Below are 16,103 nucleotides of genomic sequence, written 5' to 3' on the forward strand. Positions count from 1 at the left end.
GGCATATTTCATGCATTTGAAATTTGTTTTCCCTTCTGCTGACTGAACAATAAGATCCATCAGATCCTGTGAAAGCTCTCTGACATAGCTCGATTAGTGGAGCCTAGCTTTCAAAGCAAACATGGTGATGTGGCATTTAGCTGCACTGCTGCATGCAAATGGAACATTTATCAACATACGCAAGTGAAGTGAAAAAATTTGCTCTGACATCAGCTACATCGCCTTCATGTGTCAGATGAAGAGCAACAGTCCAGTAAGTCAGTGGTTCCACGGAGATCATTTAAATTGTGATAATGAACTCACTCATCATTGTAAGCGATTAACAGCAACCACATAGCTATCATTATGGGTGACAACTCAATAGAGAATCTTAATGAGATACTTGGGCAGAGAAGTGTGATGAATGCGGCAGTATATGACTTTGCATGAGGGTTCAATGTGAGGGCAACAACGTCAGGGCTCACAAACTGGATGTGCTGCTTTTCCTTGGATGAATGAGGATGGCAATGTTAAGAACGTGATGGGACTCTGCCAGAAGCTTCTCAGTGCAATCACATAAAGAGGGACATTACAGCAGGGTTAAAGTGCATAAAAGCCTCATTACTAAGATGAAGTGGTGCAAAAAAAAAAATATATATATATATATATATAAGCAGTGGCCTCCACTGATAAGAGTCATTACAAATCAATACAAAGTAGCACTTAACGCGGTGATGCAACACTCACTGAGAATCGCTGATTGGTTTGATGTGCATGAAAATGTTTGACGCTCATCGGATCTCAACATACTTACTGTTAAAGGAATTCGAGTCACTCGCTTTGAACCTGAAGCTTGATGTTGTTGTTTTTTTTCTCCTCATACAGTCGAGCTGCAGCAGGTTTACGAGGTGGACTCGCTGGAATATTTGGAAGCTCTGGAGACGGTGACGGATAAACTGGAGAATAGAGTGAACTTCTGCAAAGCTCACCTCATGATGATCACTTGCTTTGACGTGTCATCCAGACATCGGTAGATGCACGGCGAGGCGGCTGAACACCTTTTTCTGTCAATGTAGAAACCGCTGCCAAATAAATACTTCTCGTCTGGGATAATTGAAAGAAGGGTTCTCGTGATGGACTGAGCCAATCTTCTTCACTTCTTCTCCACGTGTAGGTAAGCGGGACAAGTGATGGATGAATCAATTGGAGATGTACAATAGGTAAATGGTCATTGGGGAGAGCCTGTCTTCATCTGGAAGGACAAAATAGCTGAAGAAGCAGTTTACCAAGAAGCTTTCAAACCACCAACTGGTGGCATATGACCCATATTGCCATCTTTTTTTAATACAGAATTTGGGGCTCACAGCATGACCCTTTGTTCAATTCTTAAAAAAGACCAAGAAGTAGTCAGGAGTCAGAAGGATAAATAAACTCAATGAGAAAAAGTGCCTTGTTAACGCTTCAACAATACCAAGACTCTCCTTGACTTTTTGTCTACATGGTGCTAGCATAGGAAAACATACAACGATGAGCATCTTTGATGGATTCATCGCCATCTGGAAATGCGATGTACTTCTTTGTGTGGGTTCAAGTGATGTGTGAGCCAGGCCCCCGCCAAGTACACCTGAGCTGCCATAAAAAAGTGAATTCAGCCATATGTGGGGGTCTTTTATGATTTATCCATCTTTTGTCTATAGTGATTGTCTTTGTTATGGTCGAAGGTGAGATAGAGCCTAATCCACCAGTCTCTAAACTTAAACAGTGTTGCCTTGAGATTTTAATTGACTTCCTTTAAGACCACCTTAGCCACTCGAAAAAAGGTTGTATCTTAAATCGTCTTTCCATATCGAAATGCCATAAATCTGTTCCAGCCTCGGTTTAATTTTTAAAATAGCACTCTATTTTCTTGCACTTTATAAGTACATATAGTAAAAACCATAAAATGCAATGTCATAATTAATTTTGTGTCGCTTTCTTTCGACAAAGACATTATCTGCTGTGATATTCTGCTGGGTTTATATTTAGTTTGATAGTAATTCCCCTGGGAGTCATTAAAAAGTTTGAAACTTTTTACATTTTATTTTCACTCGTATCTCAAGGCAACACTGTAACGTGTGCAGAATATTAAAAACGCCAGGGCTCTACAAAACAAATGTATTTGTTTTGTGCCACCCTGTCAAGCTTCTAACTCAAACACTTCTCATACAAGATATTTTATATGTTGAGGACATTGGCCAAGAGAGCTAAATTAAAAAAATACAAAAAGAACAAATGGAATCAGGTTATTTATAAAAGTAACAAAGGGACCAAATATATGGTGGAACTTCAGTGTTTTGTTTTTTTTTTTAAAAAAAAAAAGCAAATTATTATTTATTTTGGTGGCGTGTTGAGCTTGACTTTCTACTCTCAAAATGTCTGCGCTGCTCATGATGTGATGGCTTTTCCGTGTTCACAAAGCAGCACAGGAATGTTTCATTCCCGTCGGAGCATCCATCGATCGACACTTGTCTGTTATTTGTATCCGTGTCGTACGGCTCTAATTGTAAAGAAACTCGATGACTTGTCAGTGTGTGTGTGTTTTATACTAATGGAAGGCAATGGGACCATGTAGAGATGCTAACCGCATTCGGTTTTACTTGGGGGACACGAGACGTCTCACGTCTGCGATTCATTCGAGATGACAGTTTTCTCGACGCTATGTCACGGATCTGCAACGATTCAGCTAATGAAGCCTTCACACCGACGTGAAAACCTCAGCGACACAACATTTGACTGAGAGCTATTGGCCATGGAAAATAGAGCTTACTTTTAATTGAACAAAGCCTTTATTGAGATAAGTATTACAATTATTACCGGGACAACGTTGCAAGTTTTAATCTAGAAATTTGAATAAGGAATTATGGTCTCCAAAAAGTAGCAGTAGTTATGGCTGTCAGTACAAATATTCTAAAAATGTATTCATATGTAATGACATCATCAAAGGATTTAAATTAGGGATAAAGTTGAAATTCAGAGGCAGTGATTTCTGCTGGGTTCCATGTCTTTTACATGATTTTATATTCTTCTCTATGGTGCTTGAGATGTTTATGCTCTAAATGTTTGTACAAATATAAATTTATGAAAAAGTGATTTGTGTCAGAAATAACCTTTAAAAAAAAATATCTTGAACATCACTACAACAGCTTCGATGCTTCACAAGCCCTCCTCCTTCTCCTGAGCAATTTGTTTCTCAGTGTTCAATGGATGCCAAATTGGAGGAGATAACGTAACAGAGTAGCAGGATATAAACTGTGTGAGCTTTTGGACCTTTTCATGGCTGGCTGACTTAAGTGAAAGTCATTTATCTACACATGCAGAGGCAGACTGGAGGTAATCTCCTGGGAACAGAAAAAACGCTAATGTATGTTTGATAAACTGGCCTTTCCATGTGTTTATACAGAGAGTACAACATCAGAATGTTTCTTATTTTCTTTCTCATAGTGGATCAAAGTCTATTTATTTCAGCTATTGATGTGTATTTATTTAAGCCTTACGATGTTTAAAGGTTACTATGCATTTAGGATAAAAAATAAAAAAAAAGATGACTGTATATACTTTGCCAAACACACTAAATATACTAAATATGTTGTTAATGCCCAAAATAATTCATTAGCCATACTTACTGTTAAAGTGGGTCTTTAAGCTAAAAAAAATATACAATGAAGTCAACTGATGGTAAAATGTAATTGAAATAATGATAATTGAAATTATATGCTATTCTCTTTTTTTTTTAAATTTTTTTTATTCAATTTGGAAAACATTCCATGTTCAAAATTAGTTCAATTTGGCTAGATGTTAAGATGATGCTTAGGGTACAACAAAAGATTGAAAAAAGAAAAAAATGATGGAAATATGTTTCATGTCTTTTAACGGTCATTTGCCAGTTCCCGTGTCATTTCCAGTCGAAACATGTCCAGGGTATAAATAATTTGAGGTTTAACTGTATATATTGTGCACATCACATTTATACTCTCCTATTATTCCTTTTGGTCATGGTTGAAGACAAAACTGAAAATAGTTAAATAAATCTTAGTGTATGTAACATTATTTACACCAACCAGGTAATGGTAATGTTATGGAAATCCCCTTCTTGAGGTGGGTCAATGGCCAAAAAAATGTGTCTTATGTTTGTGGATGTGAGAGTTATCATAACGTTACATATCAAAAAAGAAGATAATTTGTTTGTTTCAAGTCTGGGTTTTTTTTTGGGGGGGGGGGGGGGTTGTTTCAGTCATAAGTGCCAATCTGCAGAACAGATGCGCAAACAATGTCATAAAAAATGGAAATCAGTTTGAAAATTCAGAAGCGCATCAAGTGTGATATTCTCTGTGCATGATTCAAGGCTGGAACAGCGTGCTGATGGACAAAAAAGATGGCCGAATGTAAATAAAGGAATGTACTAAAAAATTTATCGTGTGTTTGCTTTCTTGGAAAAGTTCAACTATGCTAAACAATCTACCAGCGGTACGCAAAAGCATAGCAGAACCTCTAAAAAACAAAAAAACAAAACAAAAAAAAAAGTCTCAAAGTGGTGTGCTGGCTCTCTCTAATAGGACGCAAAAGAATCATAAATGTGTTTTTGTGTTCGATGCTGCAGAATTTTGATGTTGGAGCAACAGTTTGACAAAGAGAGGTTATGACTATAATTTGAAGTGTTGGGCGAATGACAGGGGGAAAAGTGACAGGCTGTGAGAGTGACGACAGTAAATCTGCTTTAATGGTCTGTGCCAGTTGATGGGAGAAAGAGGAAAGAGGGAGATGTAGTGTGATGTTTCTATTGTTGGACCGTCTTTCGTCAAATTAACAACATAACAAGGTCTGTTCAAATGGAATTAAATTAAATGCATTTTAAAAGTAAGATGATGTTAATTTTAATATAATAATTAATCATTTAAATAGTAGGGACCCCCCCCTCCAAAAAAAAAGCAATGGCCCACGATGCCATTGTCTGAATTTTTTTTGGCCCACGTCAAAAAGTAATTGCCGACCCCTGAACTAGGCTTTCAGACTGGGGTTAGAGTTTCCGACTAGGGTTTCCAACCAGTCTTGGGATCGCTAATTAGGGTTCCAGACTGGGGTTAGGGTTCTCGACTAGGGTTTTAAAGCGAGGTTAGGGTTTCAAACTAGGTTTTAAAAGTAGGGTTTCCAACAAGGGTTTCAAACTACAGAATTTTGCATTTTATGAAGTCTACCTCAAGCATGATTACTATTTAAGGATTTTATTGATTTTTTTGAAAAGGCAATTCTCCAACGATTCCTAAAAAAATCTTGAGGGCTTTATTTTTGAAAATGACAGTTAATCCTTCAAGCAGCTATAGTAATTGTGGAATAGGATAAGCCAAATATTAACATATAGAACTGGAAACTGCAACCTAATGAAATCCTGTAATCCTTTTTATTGAATGCTTATTCGTAACTGATAAGGGTAATTGGACTGATATAGCTCTTGCTTCATATACTATTGGAAAATAATAATCTGAACAAATATGGTAAAGTGCCAGTTATTCACAGCTGAGTAATCGACAAGTCTTTTCGATGTAGATAGCGAAAAGAGTCAGAAATGCAAAACCTTTTATTTGTAAAAGCAGACAATGTCACAGTAATCCTTCCATAACCCATAAACACACACTTTACGCTCCCAGAGGAAATGTTGTCATCCTTTTAACAAAGAGGCAACTGTGTGTGTGTGTGTGTGTGTGTGTGTGTGTGTGTGTGTGTGTGTGTGTGTGTGTGTGTGTGTGTGTGTGAAGCATGACCACATTGCCACATTCCATCACAGACACTCTTCAGCCTTAACGCACACTGACAGAATAACCCACACAATAACAGGGATTATCATGGGAAGTGTGTGATGGATATGTGGTGAGGGGAGGATGAATGTTTTGAGAGGTTGCCTTTGCTATAAACACACGTACACACGTCAAACAAAGTCACCGCAATGGAATCTAGAGATTAGACACGAGAGACAAAAATCTCACACAAACGGACTTGAACTGTTTTTGTTGTCAGGTTTTGCACATCTAGCTGTTAAAAAAAAGAGACATTTATTACAGCTTGCCTTGAATTACATCCAGTTGATTTATCGATTAATCTCTAAGCGACATTCTTCCATTTTGACCAACAAATCAGTCACCAAGGGGTGATCAATTCCATGGGTGATTTTGAGGATTTCAAAGGCCTGGTGGAGAGATAAGAAAACACTTTCAGTTAGTCATTTTCAAAACAAACTAAAGGTCAGGGTGATTTGACTTTTGGGTGAAATGTCAGGATGAACTAAAAACTTACTACAAACCTTTATGGGGGATTTTTTTTTTTTTAATCTACAGTTGTCGTACAAACCTGTTTGAAAGTGTCCAGTGCATCTTGAATACGCTCCAAATAATGCTGGAGCTTTGCAACTCTCATCAGCTGGACTCCGTGGACGGGATGGGGATCAGGGTAGTAAAGTCTTCAGAACAAGAAAAGCGAATTAGATTAAAGCAAATATGACCTTGAGAAGCTGCAACAAGAAATTTTAGTCTACAATTGTTAATTCTTTTAGCCATATAGTTTACATTTTTGCATCTCTCATGGATTTATTTCTGAACAGCTGCAACAGAAGAATTTGCATACGCATACTGTTAGCATTCATTTTGAACACATGAAAGATGGCAAGCATGTACGATGCAAGATTTTGTTTGTTTACCTGGGAATTAATTTGAATTTGTTTAATGGTGTCAAACACAGCCTAGATCCGTTTGTTCATACCAACACACACGTACAGTACAACTGTGCATAAATAAATGAATCATGAAATATATGGTTTCATAATTTATACACAGCAGCCTTAATGCAGGAACATTTTTTGAGCCTGAGTATTTATCCTCTATTTTTTCTCTCCTATCATGCTCCCTGCTCGCCTCCTTTTCATTTAAATTCGTGCAGCTAGTTGCAGGGATTAAAGTGGGTGACACTCTGCCTTCTCCCCTCTCCTGCAGTCTTCCTTCATAAGCCTTCCCTTCCATTTCCTCCTCTGTCCCCCAACCAGGCACTGTCTTGATTATCCATGCCAAATGATTCGATGTAACCTCGCTAAAGCCGCAAGAAAATGCTCCAGATGAAGTCGAGTGAGACTAAAAACCCTCTCTAGGGTCGGCTCAAACTCCGCTATAGCTGCGGGTGTGAATTCTGTGCAGCAGCTTGAATGGGACTTATTTGATTCTAAAGAATATGAGGCTGAACAATAACACTGCACACACAAGCAAACTGGATATTGGCAGAATTCTTTTGTAGGTCAAGAGAAGCCCTTTGACAATATTGCGTCAGGTCATGGGCACCTTAAAGGAGCTTGGTGACACTGTTAAAAGTCGACATTGCGGGCAACTTTCATCTGAATCCTTTGCTTGTGAAATAAAGCCAAACTCACCAGTGACGTGTTTTTATGCTGTAATTACTAATAATTAAATAACATGTGCTCTATAATTGAAAACTGCAACACAGTTTTACATTATATTCACTAACAAACCAAATGTTTTTACCTTCAAGGCTAACTATCTGATAATCACAAAGCCAAGCAATTACCAAATTCCTTGCCCCATCATTAAATAGGAAGTTCAAAGACTAAATAGGTCTTAGTGCTGAATGAATAATAAAAAGTTACAATATTGATTTAATTAGCGAGACGGCAAGTCAAGCGGCCATGTCGAGCAAATAAACACACATGCAGAAGCGACTCCAATTATGTTTCATCTTTGTATGCACACACTGGCAGGGATTACAATTATTTCATTAAGGTCCCCCCCCCCCCCCCTTATTTTCCTCCCCGGGGAGTAAATAGGTTTATGTGGAAGGCAGCTCGTTAGAAGGCCACAGCTCTGGGCTACGAGAATGAGAAGAGGGCACCGAGGAGACGTTGACACTTGTGGAAGGAGGCACGCATGCATTTCCAGGGAAATCCAGCGGAAAATAGAATTCATGAGATGTTTGTGAGAGGAAAGCAAGGATTATCTTTGTGAATGCAAACGCGGAGGAGAGATTAGTTATAGTCTGCCTAATTGTGTTTTGTATTCTAGCCAAAGCTATAATGAATGCAGCTTTAATTTAAATGAGCAATGCCGTACATTCATTCTAGCAAAAGTCCAAATGGAATACATTTGCATGATATTCGCTCCGTTACTACATTTGCATTGTTTGCGCAATATGGTCTTCCAAGTATAAAACAAAATAGAAAACGTGATATCATGTGAAATATGGACACAAGGCTCCCCGTTTAAAGCAAGAAAATATTTGTAAAGTGGAGATATTCTGTTGCAGATATGCAAGAAATACACAACAATGCCTCTAAATTCTAAAGTGAAATTGGTGGAAAAAGTCAAAGTGGAAGAAAGGAATACAGAATGTGGGCAGGATGAAAGATGGAACGTTGCTGCAGCAACTGGAGCAGCATAGATAAAAAGTCAAGTTTAAAGAACGTCACAACACACATTTTCCAACTCGTTTTCATTCCAGCTCCTATTTTAAGATCTTTCTCACTTGGGATCTTGAAAAGTTATTTTTCTTTGGCTTTTTTTTTTTTTGGTGATGCTACCACAACAATGTACCCGTGATACAAAGAAGAGAAAATATGTGATGATAACCACCGATAAGAAATGGAATTATTTGCTTGACTTCAATGCATCCAAGTATTTCTCTCTCCAATGCAAAATCTCCAATACATAAAACATATATTACATTTTTTTCGGTGAACATTTTTGTTGTTTGGCACTGCTGTGGCAAAACAAAAAATCTCATAACATATAAACATTGCGCTTCTGCTCACCTGTAAACTGGAAGTGTCCTCTCCCCGTGTCTTGTGGCTTCTTCCCATTGAGCGAGGTGAACGGCACAATCCACAGCCATATCGGTCAATCGGAGCTTGTAGAGGTTGTCATCAGGCACGTCAGCACCCACGGTTGATAAAAGACGTGTACAACTCTCTCCAAGGCTTTGCCAATCTGAAGAGTTATTTGAGAAAATAACTATTGGTACTGAATTACATGTAACATGCTTGGATTTAAGAGGAGCCGAATTTAAACTGTCATTGAATTAACATTAGTGCTGAATGATACCTGAGGCTGCCTTCATTTCTTCTAATTTGGGTAAAGCCTCCTTCAACTTTAGCCACGCTGTCTGTTCACCAGACTGCATGAGTCTGTCCTGGAAAAGATAGGAAACCAAGATATTCAATTATTCTCTATATGTGAACAATCTAGTCATACAAAAGGAAAGCTTTGTCAAAAATAGCCAACAGGCCATGAAGTAGCAAATACTCAAATTCCTTCTCAAAGAGGACAAATATCTGCAGCGACTGTCAAGGCTAACCCAATTTTTCTTTTTCAACACAATCAATGGCACGTTGGCGGAGACGCAAGGACGTCAAAGTTCACTCGTCTGAAACCTTGAAAGCTTGCACCAATATCATAAAACTGCAAAAAGCTATTTTACAAGCACTGCGGTTTACCGTATTTTATGTGTGCACACAAAAGCACCTTGAGCGTATACACACACACACACACACACACACACACACACACACACACACACACACACACACACACACACACACACACACACACACACACACACACACACACAAGGTTTGATGTCAACTCTGGGTCACAACCCAGCAACCCGCCATCATCATCGGAAGATTAAAGAGAGCGGCGGCACGACAAAAAGCCGTTATGGACCGTCGCGGGCAGAACAAAGGCGGATTAAATAAAGTCTGAGGGTGCACATGAGCGTATGAAAGATACTTTAAAGTGCATGCATGTTGCATGACAATACAATGATAGTGCAAGTGGCAAAGTCAGGCTAAGAATGAGATGGCAAGACACTATAATCCAAGGGGGGGATCAGACAGATGAAAAAGAAAAGGCCAGGTGAAAGCTTTTTGGTTATTTTTTTTCCCAGAAGGCAGTCAGTCAGAAGAGAAGGCAGATGGCCAGCGAGTGTGACAGAGAGGAAGCAAGCAGGAGACACCATAAAATGAGAGTGTTCTGCTCTGATACGCTCGGGTAAGAGTAACATAGCTAGTGGGTGTGTTTTTTTCTTTTTTTTTTCTTAACACTTTACACATCCAAGATGGTGGAACATTTTGGCCTTCATTCAAAGAGGGATTTCTGGCACAAACACAACAACCAACATCGTTCGTGGTGGTGGCGGTATCGTGCATTGGGGTTTATTGGGCCAATTTAAAACTAACAGTTAGTGATAGCACAAAATTAGGTTTCTGTTAAAAAAAAGGAATGTCAAATAAAGCCTACGAGGAAATCGGAATTTTATTTGGGGTTATCAGAGGTCCTTGAAATGTGGCAGGGTGGAATAGGATACCTGAACGTGCCAAAATAAATTGTGAAAAATGTGGTGTTTATTTCTTAGCATAGCAAACTGCAGTTAAATAATTCTCATACAAGACAGTGAACAATTTTACGCACCAGAAAAATATCAATACAATTTTAAATATCAATACAATAGTAGTATTCAAATGTATTAACATCCTTTGACCTAAACTTATTGGGCAATCTTAAAAAGGAAATCTGCAAGATCCGCAAGATCAGAACTTTTTTCCACAGTTGAATATTCAAAAGTCTTACTGTGTCTTGAGAGTTGCATTTCTGGCAGTGACATGTGAAATGATACTGGTCCTCCAGCTGTTTCTGACGTTCTTCCGTCAATGACAGCGTCTCTATGTAACTAATTGTTAGCTAAACACAGAAAACAAAAACATTCAATTCAACATTCCTTCATTCCAGAGCTCAGTGACTCTGTGGAGTGTTTTTGTGCTCTTGTGCACTCAGTACCTCCTCTGCCGGTTTGATATCCCGAATAGCTCTCAGGTGTAGCTTCGTTCCTTCAAACACCATCACACAATTTGGCCTGCAGTCGTGGTTAAGCAACGATAAACTGAGATGACATCATGACGTGGGAAGGGAGATGTGAAGAGTGAGGAGAGATGGTTTGAGGGGGGGAAGGAATAGGAGATAAGCCATGAGTTAGTGAGAATCACATATCTGTCTTTGCATCTTCAGTATAAAATAAACAATGTTTTAGTTTTTTTTTCCCCCATGTGTTTTTTTTTTCTCAACAGGAACGAGAGAATGGTGCCACTGGGCAACTCTAAGTAGTTGTGACTGTAGCAGCGTGGTGAGAGTAAAGTTAAGTCCATTTATTGGTTGTATAGATGTCCAGTATGAGGGCCAGTCTCAATAAAAGTGGACTGACCTTTAATGTAGGCTATCTATTTCCACTTCTGTGACAGGCTGCCCCAGTTTTATTAGCCATTTTAGCCCGCTTGCAGTCATCATGTCACTAAATTCACCATGCTGAGGAAGCAACAGCTCATTTAGACAATGTTAGGAAAGATGGACCTGTTTTAATTGTTTCCACTAAAAAAACAAACTATAAATTGTTTTCAGGCATTTATGGATGCACTTCTTGGTCCATGATTCTGATGGATGCCACAAGGCTGACGGCTCAAATGATCCATAAAGTCAATAAACAAGTTGATGAAATGCAGACAAATACACATTTGGGTCAAGATGAACGCTATGCTTCCAACATAACAAATGTCACTCTTTATTTTTCAATCTGTCTATTCAAAGTCACTACTAGTGCACACAAGCAAGCCAAGAGACATTTACTCCATTTCTGTCAAAACAAAAGCTTATTTCCCATATGCATAGTCACATTTCAAAACAGTGTCAACAAAAAAAAACAACAACACTTGATTGACTTCTTAAGGAGTTTTTTTTACACAGCTTTTTTTATGCTGTCAGTAAACTGATTATGGGATGAATGGAATAAATATTACGCATAGTGAATTCGAAACATGTCACAAAATAATGTAAAATACAGATAGGTAAGACAGAAAATGTGAAAAGGCATCTTCTACCCACAAGACAAGAAAAAAAAAAGACCTTTGTGTTTATGATCCCCCTTGATTACTGTTCTCATTATTCTATTCCTTGGATATATATATGTGTGTGTGTACCTTTGTAAAGCCATCTGCAACCTGCTGGCTTTGTTCTACAATCTACAATAGCGGCGATCCAGGTTGAATATCAACTAGGAATCAAGAATTTCACATAATGCTTTTATCTGATTAAGCGGCACCTCCTTAGCATACTAATTAGATGAATGAACTAAACGGCAACGAGCATTACCAGTGTGTGCTGGCACTCCTTGAAACTAACTGTTGCTTACCATGGTGGCCACATAGCCAAACATAAAAAAAACATGTTCTTCAAGAGCTAGTTTACTATTACGATACAGCTGCACGCTAAATGCCACTTTTTGTTTATCAGAACTCTTGCCTGATATTTAAAGGTTAAAGATATCAAAGGTTAAATTTAGACAAACTGTTTATGTTATTTAAACATGCCTGTAACAATTTAACATGGCTCCAGGGGCATAAAAGCATTCAACGAGTACAAGACATAGACCTACACGGAGCAAGGTTTTTTTTTTCATTTTTATCAGCAGACTATGAAAAAAGATGGGACTGTATGATTTTTTTTTGTGAGGTTCCTGGAGTAAAATATTGGATGGAAGGTAAATGAGTTAGCGTGCTGTTATCTGGTTCAGAGAATGATGTATTAAGTTAAATCCAGAGTACAGATAGTGTGCTCGGTCTTTCTGGTCCATAGGAGGAAAGTTTCTTAAAACCCTTTCGTGCTGTCTTTTTTGGGAAATGGCTTTTAACGACCTTTTTTTTCTTGGTCATTGTTCTGTTTGACAGAGTGGGGGGTAACATTATGGTCTCAAAATTACATCAGAGCTGTAACAGAGGCAGGGTGTGATCACTTGAAATAATGAACAGAGCCTTACCCATGTAATCCTTCTTTCCTGGGTGAAACCACGGTTGCTAGGCAACACAAAATATGAATAGGCAGGGGACCATCCCGACAACAGGCCCATCTTTAATGGACAACTCACACACACACATACACCGACACACATGGTTTGGCTGAGCTGTGATAAAACTACTGTGACCATCTGACATCTCAACACTGGCCAGATAATCTGGCTGGGATACCTGCAGTGTGTGTGTGTGTGCGCTTTGTGTGTAAAAGCTCCAACATGCCAATTCCCAGTTTATTCCCCCTCGTCTTGATACTGGGATTACAACGTGTCGCCCCTTGCTGTGTGTTGAGTCACAGCAGTTGGGAGTCCAACCTCGGGTAGATCTCCATGTGTCCTCCCCTTTCCAAACCCTCAACACAAGCTGTCAAGTTTTCAACTTTTCTCCTCAAAACAAAAGAGGGAGAATAACATTATATCCTCAGTTATGTGGACTTCAAAAGACTGTCAAGAAAATGGCCGTATGGACGCATCCGCAAGAGAAGTGGGTAAAAGGGTATGCGGGGTCGTTTTGGTTGATGTCAACTTTAGAATAACTAGAGAATTGCATTTGAATTTGATGCTAATGTTTTGTGCGTAATACGAAAGTCAGCACTGAGAAAATTAGGAGTTATATTGGAGCTGAAGCTATTTAGTTAGGTATTCTACACATGAGGCCCTTTGTGCATGTGTGTGTGTGTGTGTGTGTGTGTGTGTGTGTGTGTGTTACCTGGGATACAACCCAACTCCAATCTCTTGCAGCTCTCCATCACTTATGGTGAAACAATTACACGTCACCTGAAGGACAAAAACAGGGTGAAACAAGAAGATAAAGAAAATGAACAAGTTAAATTGCTTCAGGGAACAAAACATTCTTTTTATCGTTTGTTTTGATCATTTTCAAACAGACTTTGGCACCTCTAAAACCCTTTATTGGGTTTGACTTGGCAAATGTTATATTCAGATAAAAAAAAAACTATGGCAATTTTATGCTGGGATTTTTTTTTTTTTTTTTACTTCAAGGAAATCAGTTCAAGAAAACACTACATCTGCTGATCAATCAACCATAATATTGAATACAAAGCAAAATCCGAGGTGCAGAACTGAGGAGGGCCAAGAAATTAAAGGCTGCCAACCGCAATCATCAACATATCGTAATTTTAATTGCAGCCAATCAAAGCTGACGATGAATATCTTAATAAAATCGGACACTTGGTTGTTGACATTATTTTCCCAACACTATTTGTCACAGCTGATCCATTTACGCATCCACCTCAGTATTCATAAAAACACTTACAAGGCTCTAGTGTGACTTTGTAAGGATTGACAACAGCGGAGAGGATCCTCTATGAGACATCTGGGGGGGCTCTTATCAATCAATCTTAACTCAATATATATGTATGTACAAAGTTTACAATGAAATAAAAGGATCCCGAGAAAACAATAAAACGCACATTCATAGCAGCAGGTTTTCATTGCACATGGATGTGCCTGGTAGAATTTGATCTGCCGTTCACAATAGACATCATTACAGAGTGCTGGGTCCGGCACACAACATATATGTTCTCTTAAGATTGGGTGAAAAAATGATGGATGCGAGACGGAAGGGTGTGGTGAGAAGCCTGCGGAGTGAAAAATAGGAGAAGGGGGGGCATCCCGGCTGGAAAATATCACACAGCGAGGGGGGAAGAAAATACTAAATGTCACATTTCCTTGCGTTTGATACATTTTTTGACCTTATTCAGCAGGTTCTGAAAATGGTCACAGTCGACGGTTTTTAAAGCAGTAAATGACACATCTTTGAAGTTGAGTTTCAATTTGTACTATGGTGGAACATCATGGAAGTCAAGCGCTCTTGAGGGCCGACGATTCCGAAATTAAATTCTCACAAAAACCTCAGTTCAGCGAGTAGCTGGTCGACACTCGTCAATGGGTGACCATTCCCTGACCGGTTCAGGAAAAAAAAAAAAAAAAAGCTTAATATATTTGTTATTTAGCTGAACTGTACTGTACTGATGAATGGAAACAGATCTTAAATGTACTTACAAGTATTCTCAGGCTGTTCTGGAACATAAATCGAATCTTACAAGTCTGTCGTTGGATATTTTGTAAACCTTTAAAGCATCCCCAAAGGGTGGTTTTAGCTTGTTTTCTCCAATTACATGCATTACCAAAAAGTATTCACGCAACGGTAACAACATCACGTTATTGACGTTCGGGAGCTGCATATGGGTGTCCCACTTCTAAGTAGTAACTAGATGTGGCTTGGTTGATGCTGAGAAGCGATAGAGAGTCGTCTCATGTCGGAGCCGCTTTGCTCGCTTCTGTCATGTCTGTTCAAAGAACTCGCGGGGTGGATGCTTTATGTCTTTAATGGGACTGGAACTGGGAAGCAGACCTACTTCCTGTCAATTTGACAAACACTACAAAGGCCATTAGACACGACGAGCGGTTGTGTGTGGCGTGCGCGAGCGCTCTAATAATGCTCCGATAAAGTATTTATGACTTAATCATTGCTTTCTCTTCCCTCCAAAGACATACTAACATACCCATAAACAACAAAACAAATCATCATTAAGCCATCCTTCTTGTACGCTGTTGCTGAGCCACAACAAAGCTTTTTCTTTTTTTAAATGTATTTTAATCATCGTTAACGTCTTGCTCCTTTTCCGCTATCAGTTGTGTTGACTCCCTGTCATTCTAATTGGGCCGCAGTTCCAAAATAAGCACATTATTTTTGCTGTCTCTATAAATAACTTTCAATTCTGCTTTTATTTCTTGAAATAGCTCTGGAATGAATGTCACTGTAATATATTTGGGACAATAGTGTCACTTTGGCTTTTTTTTTGTGTTTAGTCAAAAGAAAGGGTCAGCTTCAACAAGGTACTCACAGTCAAAGCAATAAGACCAAAATACAAGTGGAGTGTTTTGTTTGTTTTATCTATAAGTGGCTCAATTATTTCGACACTCACAAATGTGTCAAGTGAGTGATGAAAACGTCCTTCACAATAAAGCTTTTTACCCAAACGCAGTAATGTGAGAGGACACAAACATAAGGTACATTAAACACTGATTATTATTTATGAGCAAAAGATATTACTCAACATCACTTGGGCCTGGGGCATATGTGACAGAACACAAGATTGTCCCGTCTTGCTCTCGAAGGACTCATTTCCATGTTGATACTGAATCATCTCAAAGAATAAACAGGAAAAGAAAACTGCCAT

General features: G+C 38.8%; 2 protein-coding genes across 3 annotated transcripts in view; one reads left to right on the forward strand and one right to left on the reverse strand.

Annotated features, from left to right (window-relative positions):
- kif26ba (kinesin family member 26Ba) overlaps positions 1-4,419 on the forward strand; it is a 49,829-nt gene extending 45,410 nt beyond the window's left edge. Inside the window, exon 28 of the mRNA XM_085908262.1 lies at positions 865-4,419. Coding sequence (XP_085764388.1) covers positions 865-1,013 — 149 coding nt within the window. The 3' untranslated portion in view covers positions 1,014-4,419. The remainder of the gene's footprint in view (positions 1-864) is intronic.
- A 1,135-nt stretch (positions 4,420-5,554) lies between these two features.
- The window catches only part of smyd3 (SET and MYND domain containing 3), a 31,948-nt gene continuing 21,399 nt past the window's right edge, over positions 5,555-16,103 (reverse strand). Inside the window, exons 6-13 of one of the 2 annotated variants that reach the window (XM_085908358.1) lie at positions 13,607-13,674; positions 12,865-12,954; positions 10,839-10,941; positions 10,632-10,742; positions 9,105-9,192; positions 8,816-8,990; positions 6,358-6,466; positions 5,555-6,196 (exon numbers count right to left, since the gene is read on the reverse strand). In XM_085908358.1, the coding sequence (XP_085764484.1) occupies positions 6,098-6,196; positions 6,358-6,466; positions 8,816-8,990; positions 9,105-9,192; positions 10,632-10,742; positions 10,839-10,941; positions 12,865-12,954; positions 13,607-13,674 (843 nt within the window). In that variant the 3' untranslated portion in view covers positions 5,555-6,097. The remainder of the gene's footprint in view (positions 6,197-6,357; positions 6,467-8,815; positions 8,991-9,104; positions 9,193-10,631; positions 10,743-10,838; positions 10,942-12,864; positions 12,955-13,606; positions 13,675-16,103) is intronic. The other variant, XM_085908357.1, reaches the window with a different exon arrangement.

This window comes from Syngnathus leptorhynchus, chromosome 3 (assembly GCF_054491065.1).
Source record: "Syngnathus leptorhynchus isolate UIUO chromosome 3, UIUO_Slep, whole genome shotgun sequence".
NCBI classification, from domain to species: domain Eukaryota; kingdom Metazoa; phylum Chordata; class Actinopteri; order Syngnathiformes; family Syngnathidae; genus Syngnathus; species Syngnathus leptorhynchus.